Here is a 10,505-nt window from a genome sequence, read left to right as displayed (position 1 = left end):
GTTTGAAGTGTCATCTAAATCTGGAACTTAGATTCATGTGCATAGCTGCTCTATAACTGTAAATATGGACATTATAAGTAGAATGCGCAGAACGATTTCTCTACAGGTCAGTCAGCAAAGAAATGAGTATATCTCATAACCTAGAAGCTTATATTGTGTGACTCAAAATGGAAATGAAAGCTAACTCAATTAGCTTTCATTTACGAAAATAAACTATAACGATGTCAATAACAACGAAAACACAGAAGCACAATCAAGAATCATCACTAGATTTAATGATGAAGTTCTAACGACTGATAGGATTCATAACAACAGGTGGACCCGCAGTTCTCAGCCATGCCTTGTTCGTTTCAGGCCACAATTCCTTATTCGACACCGTCGATTGCGTCATTCCTATGCACAATTTCATATCAGATCATCCATATACATTGCCATTTAATCGTCAAAACAATTGCATAAAATTAGGGTTTACCTCCGAAAATCTTCTGATCAGACATTAGATTATCGCAGACATAAGCAATTACAAAAGATCCGGTGAGTGCTTCGACGATGTACTTCGTTGCCATTGTTGTAAGATTCGCACTAAAAATTGTGTCGAAAAATTGCAAAGTTGAAGGTAAATAGGAAAAATGAGGATGTAAATAAACGATTCGATTAACAATTTGAGAGTGATGAAGCTCGAAATTAATTAAATTTCTGGATGATACAAATAATAATTTTTCGACATTTTGATTTAATCCTATTAAATTCATCTAATTCAACATATACATACAATAATTTCAAACAAAATCAACAAGTATAATTAATTTAATAATACATAAGTTGAAATAAAATCTCAGAAATTAAAGAAAACGAGTAACGAATGTACCTCAACGATTTTTGAGAGAATTCTAGTGAGATTATTGAATATAGTGAACGAATAAATGTAGAATGTTGAAACGCAGTTGAAATCGTCTTTGAATGTTTAGGTTTTTGCAAATTTTTAGCGAGATTTTAGAGAAGATTTGTGATTTTTTTTGTTTGAAATGTTTGAACTGATTTTGGTTAATTTTTTTAGAGAGAGAAACTGATCTGATTTTAGGGTTTGATGGGGTTTTGTTTGTCAAATTTCCTCGCGATATTGTTTTGTTTATGGTGTGATATTTCATTCGTTACTCAATCCTCAAATATTTAGTAATTCTCACCGGATCCTGACTCTCCCTCTCTCTCTCTCTCTCTATATATATATATATATATATATATATATATATATATATATATACGGTCTGGATCCGGCGAGGCCGTTAATTATGGCGAGGCGGCCGGACTCACCAAATTGATACATGTTGGGTGGACTGTGATATATTGCGCTTCCTACTGGGCTCAAAAAAAAATTGACCCAAATGATTTTATACAAACACACGCCCAACCCTATACAAACAACGTTCTTCTTCATCATCAAAACACGATCTTTCTTCATCATCAAGCTACACGATCTTTCTTCATCATCAAGCCATCTTTCCCCAAATCAATCTCCATAACCTAATCAATTGAAGTGATTGTTCGTACATTGCAGCGATTTTCCGATCAATTTGATCAATTCCAGCGATTTTCCGATCAATTTAATCATTTGAGCGATTTTTCGATCAATTGCAGCGATTTTCCAATTGAATTGATTTGATCGATTTGATCAATTTGATCAATTTCAGAAGATTTTTATTCGATTAATTTCAGAAGGTAATTTAATAATTTTGATGAAAATTTAATATATTGATGCAATAAAGTTCGAATTTGATGAAGTTGAGCGATTTTGTAAATAAAACGTTCGAATGTGATTAAGATTGCGTGATTTTCCTTTACCTGGCGATTTCGTACTACTTATTACATAGTTTTTGACGATTTTTGCAGCTCAAATTGTTATGGAGATTGTAGATATAACACTGGTTGATGATAATAGTGTTGGTGAAACAAGTATTTTCTTTTATTGAAGCTCTAAATATTGTTTTCTATTTCAGTTTTAATTTGTGAAATTTTGATGATAATCGGACTTCAGGTTTTTGTTTCGATGTTGTGAATCTCGAAGTCTATTTTGTGAATCACAGAGCTTCTATTGTGAACTTATATGTGTATTTTGTTAGACTTGGTCATAAGTTGTTGAAATAGACTAAAGATAAATTCTCTCATCTTATGAATGTTAGGCCTAGTTTTGTGAATCTTTAAGCTTGATTTTGTGAACGTAAAAGATAGTATTGCAAAACTTCATCATAAATAATTGAAATCACATACTTTTCTCTTTCCCTGAATTTGTGAATCAAAGACCTTTTTTTTTGTGAAACTGAGACCTTGTTTTGTGAAACGCGTAGCTAATATTTCCCAAACTTGTTCATAAGTTAGTTCAAAATCACCTGTTTTGCTATTTCTCTCATCTTGTGAATCTTAGGCCTAGTTTTGTGAATTTTACTGCTTGTTTTGTGAACGTAAAAGATAGTATTCCAAAACATCATCATAAATAATTGAAATCACATACTTTTCTCTTTCCCTGAATTTGTGAATCAAAGACTTTTTTTGTGAAACTGAAACCTTTTTTTGCGAAACGCATAGCTAATATTTCCCAAATTTGTTCATAAATTAGTTCAAAATCACCTGTTTTGCTATTTCTCTCATCTTGTGAATCTTAGGCCTAGTTTTGTGAATTTTACAGCTTGTTTTGTGGACTTGGTTACACTCCCTCTTTTGCTAAACGTTTAAATGTGAGTTTGTGAACCTTTTATCTTCTTAGGTGTTGATTCAAATGTCAACAACAACTCAGAGTGTAGTGTGACGCCTCCTGTCGATTGTGGTGAGGTTCCTTGCTCTAATGTTGGTTCTGGTCAGGATGGTGAGGGTTCTACTGCTGTCTTAACAACTCCTACAATGCCAACTATTTCCACACCTACTACTTTGGTAACTTACATACCGGGTGGCACTGAGCAATGGATAAGTAGGATTGAAGAGAAGTTTACACCCGTGGTGTTGGAATATGTATCCTCAACAATAGTGCGATCATGTGATTTAATATCACAATTAAATCTCATGTTAATAATACGTAAGGGATGATTCATTTATATAGTCAACTGATCATCATTAATCGGTAATGATTGGCTAACTAGAGTTTGACATTACTGTCGTTTGACGGTGGTGATCAATTGATCCCTTAAGGTCACACCTAAAGGACAATTCCCTTAATAGACAAATTGATTAATTGTATGACGATACAAGTTAATCAATTCATTAAAATTGAACAATTCAATTGCGAGAGAGAATATTTATATCTTATTGTAATGAGATTAAATAAGATTTATTTTAGTAATTGAAATACTTTATTACTAAAATTGATTATTGTTTGTGAAACAATTGAGATAAGAATGAATGGTTAATTATAATTACAATATGTTGTGAATTATAATTATATGACCCATTTTATTTATGTGATCAAGTATCATTAGTCAAATTTGTTGTATGTGGTTTAATTAATTTATAAAATGATATTTATTTGATAAATATGCATTAAATTAATTAATAACATGTGACACACCACATGTGACATATTGTATGACAAATGATTAATTGACAAAATAAAATGGTAGTCCATTTTATTAAGTGGACCGAAAAGGATGGAGTAGTAGTGGGTTGTGGTTATTTTATTTTATGAGATAAAATATAAATAATAGAACCTAGTCTATCTAACTTAAACAACCTACACTTTGATAAGAGAAAAAAGAAAAAGAGAAGATGCTCTCTTTGGCACTACTCTACCCGGCCACTTCCTCCTCTTTTATGAGAACTGTTCTCATTTTTACACTACTCATTCATTCATACTACATGCAAAATACATATTTCTCTCTACCTCTCCCAAAAACAAGTTTTTAGAAAACAAGAAATTGTTCATAAATTCTAATAACAATATTAGATTACTATTGTAGTAATAGTGATTATATTAGAATTAATTTTAAGGGTACTACTATATTAATCTAGTTAATTAATATACTAGTTTAAGGGATTAGTCTTGGGTGCAATCAAAGGAGGATCTCTACATTGGAATTTCGGAGGATCATCCACCATTTTAAGCTCAAGAACAAATAAGGAAGGTGACCTTATTTGTGCCCATTATTTCGAACCATATAACAATGTAAGGGACATTGTTTTTCCTTACTAATCTCTTATTTTGTTATGCATGCACTAGATCAAAAGAACTAATAATTAAAATGTTAATTTGTTCATTATTAGAAGAGTCTAATAATAGGTATATGAACCTAACAAGTGCTATTAGAGCATAGGATGTTGCATGCATAATCGGTTTGGTTTTTCCGAGTTAAATGTAACTTAATTAAAACTAGAAATTTGTGATTTATAAGAGTAATTCACGAAATCATGATGCATATTATATATTCTGGTCCTAAAATATTTTTAGGTCATTTTTATGATTTATGGTAATTTATTTCTCATTTTAATGATTTTTAGTGAAATAATTACATTTTTATGAGTAAAATGAACTTTTATTCACTAAAATAAGTTAACCTTCACTACTGGCCGTAATTGTTTAGTATGACCTCACATGAATATTTTATGTATTGTATGTAAAATTTCATATTAATGTGATTAATATTTCATGATTTATGATTTTTATGTGATAAAAATGGCATAAATGGAGGTTAAATGACTAAAATTGGTTAAACTTAATTTATGACTTTGAAAATTTTATATGACCTCACATGCATATTTTAAAAATTTTGAGTAAATTCTCGTATTAATTTGATTAATATTGCATGATTTATGTTTTTTATGAGATAAAAATGGATTAAAAGAGGTAAAATGGTTAAATATAGTTAAACTTCGAACCAGGCCATGAAACTTTAATATGTTGTCACATGCATGATTTACACACTGTATGTAAATTTTGAAATGAAATGATTTCATTTAGCGTGATTATGAATTTTTAGTGTAAAAATGGCATAAATAGTGACTATTTTAGCATAAATAGCTAAAACGAATTACATAGCATGAGAAAACTATTTTAGGTTTTATTAATATACCACTTATCAGATCTAAAGTTATAAAATTGATTGGATTAGTTTTTGTATACTTTAGATGTTTTATGAGATAAAACCGATAAATTGCAACTATATTTTCTCGAAATTAAATTCGAAAATTTTAACCATGATTTTTGACATTATAAGTGTCATGGAAATATTCCAGAATGTTCAAAAATTTAAAATTCAAATTTTGAAATTATTGTAATTTAATTTGGATTTATTTCATAAATGTTATGATTTTAAGGTAAAAAATGAGCCTAAAATTAAATCAAGTTGAATTATTGTCAAAAATTGAGTGATGACTAATTTTTGAGTCCTAAGAGTGTTAGGATAATTAAATTGAGCTTAAATTTGATTTAAGTATTAATTTGTGATTTTAAAAAGTTATTATCACGCATTTCCATAAAACATGGTTATACAATCGATATAAGTTAAATAGGGCGATTTGGCACATAATTTGGCATGATAGATACATATTATAATGCTGCATATTTAAATTGTTAAATATTTTTTATTTATATAATTTTGAATTATGTAATTTTATCTTAGTATGGCCTTAGTTTTAATCGATATTGCCCGTAATGAAAGGGAATATTGATTCGGTTGTAATTTAAAGTGATCTCGTATCACTTTTATTTTTACTAGTTTTTTCATATTACAAATGTACAATAGGAATTGCTTTGTATTTTTATTATTATTTGTAATCATGTAGTTTCTTCAAGACGGTGCCATTCGGAAAGGTGTTCCGACGAAGACGGTGTTCTTGGGAGGCATGTCACTTGAAGATTCAAAGGACCAAAGGAGTTGGTTTCCGAATATGTAATAGATTATTTGATTTTATATTTTAGGAAGGCCATACTAGGAATTTATTATTATTGCTTTGCATTTATTTTAATATGTTGCATGCATTGCCAAATCGCCATAACAACACATGCATATCATATCAATCATCGGCCGTGTCAATTTTAATTATCGTAGTTCACCGCTTTAGTTCACTTAAAACGTGATAGATAATAAATTGACACGACCTCTCACTAATTAATAATTGAGAATTAGACTTACCAAATAGTAGAAACTATGAGTCCCAATTTCATAAGAAAGTAGGCTCGGCTCACTGGGGTGCTAAACTTGTTACGTTGGGTAAGTGGGTAATAAAATGTTATTACATCAAAATTTGGATTGAGCTCAACGGAAGTATTCGTGACCGTAGTCGCATGTGTTCCGGGCTAAAGATAAATATTAAAGTAATTTTTATCGAACGATAGTTCTAGAAGTAGAATCGATTAAAGAGTTAATCCACAAAATTATATTGATAAGGGATGAATCGGCTCACCGTGCCCGAGTTAATATGAATTTGGATCTCGGAATCATTTATAATAGTTGGGTAGAGGTCACTATATAAATGCAATACTTGTTTACAAGTATTATTAAAACGATAGATGTTAATCATTTCCTTCATTTCTGTTTTTGTAGTTATTTATACGCAATGGATTCATCTAATACTCTTACACCAATCACAATTAATTCATGGCTCCAATCATTTGATGAAAAGTGTTCCGAGTATGACAATGATACGATTAGAGAATTACGCTTTGGCATTGGTCAAGATGGAAATCTTTGCTACTTTACCACTTCCACACCTCCCACTCCCATATTAATGCCTATCACTTTGGTAAGAAAATCTTGTGAATAAATTCTCACTAATCCCAAGGCATCCTTGTTTGTAGAAACAAGGAGAAATATTAAATTCAGTGGGAGTTCTAGCAAGAATGTCCTTGCAACTGAAAGGAGTAATGGTATAATTAAAGGAAAGGCAAAGATGGGTGAGAAACCCAAACATGATAATGAATTGGAAATGGACAGTGAGACTACCACAACCAAAACCAAGAAGGGTGCCCAATCTTACGAAGAATGTCATTATTGTTATGTCATGGGCCATTTGAAACAAAATTGCCCAAAGTATTTGGGAGATATCAAAGCTGGACTTGTCACTCCACTTGGTATGATTTCTTCCGAAATTGTTGTTATTGATTTTAATTATACATCCACCTCGACGTGGGTATTGGATACCGGTTGTGGTTTTCACCTTTGTAATCGTATACAGGGGCTTGGAAATGTGGAAAAGCTAAACAAGAGTGATATAGATCTCCGACTAGGAAATGGAGCTAGTGTAGCCGCCACTTCGAGAGGGACTTATGTGCTTGTTTTAGCTAATAGCTTTGAGTTGTAATCTACAAAGTTGTTATTATGTACCCACTTTGTACAAAAATATAATTACCATTTCTATGTTAGACATAGAAGGATTTTTTCTTTCTTTCGCCATCAAAAACAATTGTTGTATTTTGTTGAATATGACTTGGCTGTGAGCCAAGCCACTTCTATCAATGGTATTCATGTTTTAGACATTCCAATTCAACTAAAGATATCTATAACATACACTCCAAAAGACTCATAACTAGTAATCGAAATGATTTGTACATTTGGCTTTTTCGATTAGGTCACATAAATGAGAAGCGCATTAAAGGGCTAGTGTCGACTAGATTTATTGAACCATTTAATTTTCAATCATATGGAATATGCGAATCTTGTCTCCTTCGCAAAGTAATTTTTACTCCCTTTAGTGGTAAAGGGACACAAGCAAGTGATTTGTTAGGACTAATACATGCCGATGTATGTGTTCCTATGAGCATCACCGCAAGGGGAATTTATGACTACTTCGTCACTTTTACCGATGATTTAAGTAGATATGGGTATATTTACGTAATCAAATATAAAGTGAAGCATTTGAGAAATTTAAAGAATTTCTAAATGACGTAGAGAACCAATTGAACAAAGAACTAAAGCATTACGATCCGATCGTAGTGGCAAAGATCTAAGTAATGAATTTGATTTATTAAATATGGATTATGACCTAGTGTCACTACCCATAAGATCAAACTAATATGAGTCGGTTTGAGTAATCGAACTAAATTTTGGGAATTTGCAATCCAAAACAGACACGTAGTTCTAAACGGATGGTCAACCTGGAAATACCTAAAATAGAGAGTCTATTTAAAAAATTACATGGATCAGATTGGCATATGACATGAATCAAGCTGCCATGATAGAGCTGGTCTTTTATGTGCAAATTCGTCAGTCTCCACGAACTTCCAATTACTTCACCATATATGTTTGTTACTCACAAAGCTATCTCTTAAGAAGATAGGTGTATTTCTAAGAGATAGAGTGGGAGTAGATTGTAATAAACATGTCTTATAGTTATTGTGTTACTTTGTGAAAGTAATGGAACTATAATCTATAAAGATAGAGTGGGAGTATAGTACACATGTCTTACTGTTAAAATATTACTTTTTGAAAGTAATGGTATTAGGACCTTGACCCAAATCGACCTTGTTACAAACGAGCCATAGCATTACAATCCAAAGATTGTTAACTCAAGAGTAGATTTACTTTAAGGCGACAGTCTCCTTAAAAGTAAATAGAGCATTAGAGTACCTAATTGCATAGATTGACATGAAGATGTTAATCAAGATAAATTATGTTAGGAATCGCCACATTTCATTTTGATGAAGAATGGCAAATGATATTAAAAATTCGCTTTTCTAAAATGGGAATTTAGAGAAGGATGTGTATGGAGCACAAAACCTTAGATAAAGATCTAAGAATCCTAACATATTATGCGTAGCTTTCTTAAGTGATCCTAGAATGGTCTTAAGCAAGAATCAAAGGATTATATTTTTCGTTCATGTGATAATTGAGAATGGTTTCATTCACATGATTGAAGAATCATGATTATACATGAAGTTAAGTGGGAGCAAGAATTATTTTTCCATGTCTTATATGTTGATAACATATTACTTATTGAGAATAATGTACCAATGCTCTCTTCTGTGAAAGAGTGATTGGGAGACTAGGAAAAGGTGCGATCTATTCTAGATTTCTAAATCTATGTGAGAGAATATTGGCATAGAGTTGAGAGTCTTATGATGATAAGATCTTTCATATCTGTTTTAACATCAACAAGGTTGAGTAGGTTATTCATGTTGATGAAAGTGGAATTGCTATGATGGATTCATAGTCGTTCACTGAACCTATTAAGTTGTCGATCACATGAAATCGTTTGCTAATGTTTTCGCCATTAGAACGATCATGTATGCCAACAGACACACATGTAATGATATAACATATGCTTAGAGCATAATAAATCAATAACAAGTTAATTCATAAGATGGTCTTGTGAAAGCCTTAAAGAACATATTTGAGATTCTTGAGAAGAATTAAGGATTCGTTCAAATGTTTGGATGACATACTAAGTTATGTATTGAATGGTTGCACAAACTTTAGTTTCCAAACCGAAAAGGATTTGTCGAAACCCTAGGCTGTTATTATTGACTTAGGAGTAAGAGACTAGAGAAGTGTTTTAGTTTCGAGCATTGCAAATTCCATAAACAGAATCTAAGTAAATTGTGATAAAATGGTCAACGTAGGGAATGAGAGTAGATTCCTCTACCAATGACTTTATCACAAGTTATGTGATAACAGTGGGAGCATCTTTCAAGTTAAAGAGACCAAGTCTAGTAAGAAGACTAGACACATATACTTAGAGATAAATTCAAGTTATTAGAAATAACATTGAATAGAAGGAAATAGCAATTTATAAAGTTGGAATATATGAATATATGGTATATCCACTTGCCAAGCTTTTATTGCATTTCAACAAGTGTAACAGGTACACTATGTATTATAAGATATGAAGTAGTAATAGTGTATTGACTATTCATATATGATAATCGCATTTATCATTTGAGTTTTATTAAACTCACCCATTACTTTGTTAAATCCAAATGGGTTGTAGAGAGAAATTGAACCCCATTAAAGAGAACTGGATTGGCCTAGTATTCGCCCCTAGTTGCTTAAAGGAGGTGACATCTCAAAGTGACTAGAGTGTGATGCGATTGATGGCAAGTTCAAGTGCCGTAGAGTCATATAGGATGACTAGTCGATCGCATAGACAGACTGTATGAGACACTCTGCCGGGCAGTGACTGCTTATAGAGTTCTGGTAATTCATAAAGCCTGGTCGTGGCAAGAGCTGCTATAGTATTCTTATTGAGTCAATTCTTTTGACTAAAGACTATTCGCCTAAATTGGCACAAATTTCTGATTGGCTTTGATTTATGCTCTACGACTGTCGTAACTGAGGTCAAATGGGTATATTTTGGGTTATGATGAACTGTGGCTAAACAAAGGGAATAGTGCGATAGGAATTGTCCGCCCCCTTGTCAGGGTTATTTGAAATCTCAAGGCCACTCGAGGAGTAGTGAACTGAAAATGCGTGGCCACGCTCGGAAAGTATCTTTGGTAGATAATTCCGGTCAAACAGTTACACTCCAGATCGAGGAAACCACTCAAGATATGATCAAATACAAGTACGACCTGCGAGACACCTTGCATT

General features: G+C 32.0%; 1 protein-coding gene across 1 annotated transcript; it reads right to left on the bottom strand.

Moving 5' to 3' along the window:
* Positions 1–208: 208 nt before the first annotated feature.
* Positions 209–566, bottom strand: LOC141607422 (uncharacterized). Its single transcript, XM_074426786.1, has 2 exons — positions 473–566; positions 209–393 (listed from the first exon to the last, which is right to left on the bottom strand). Exons 1-2 carry the CDS (start codon positions 564–566, stop codon positions 287–289), a joined length of 201 nt encoding a protein of 66 aa, XP_074282887.1. The 3' UTR covers positions 209–286.
* Positions 567–10,505: the final 9,939 nt, after the last annotated feature.

The sequence above is a fragment of the Silene latifolia genome, chromosome 1 (genome assembly GCF_048544455.1).
Source record: "Silene latifolia isolate original U9 population chromosome 1, ASM4854445v1, whole genome shotgun sequence".
NCBI classification, from domain to species: Eukaryota; Viridiplantae; Streptophyta; class Magnoliopsida; order Caryophyllales; family Caryophyllaceae; genus Silene; species Silene latifolia.
Note: the sequence above shows the minus strand (reverse complement) of the source record. Positions and strands in the feature narration are given on the sequence as shown.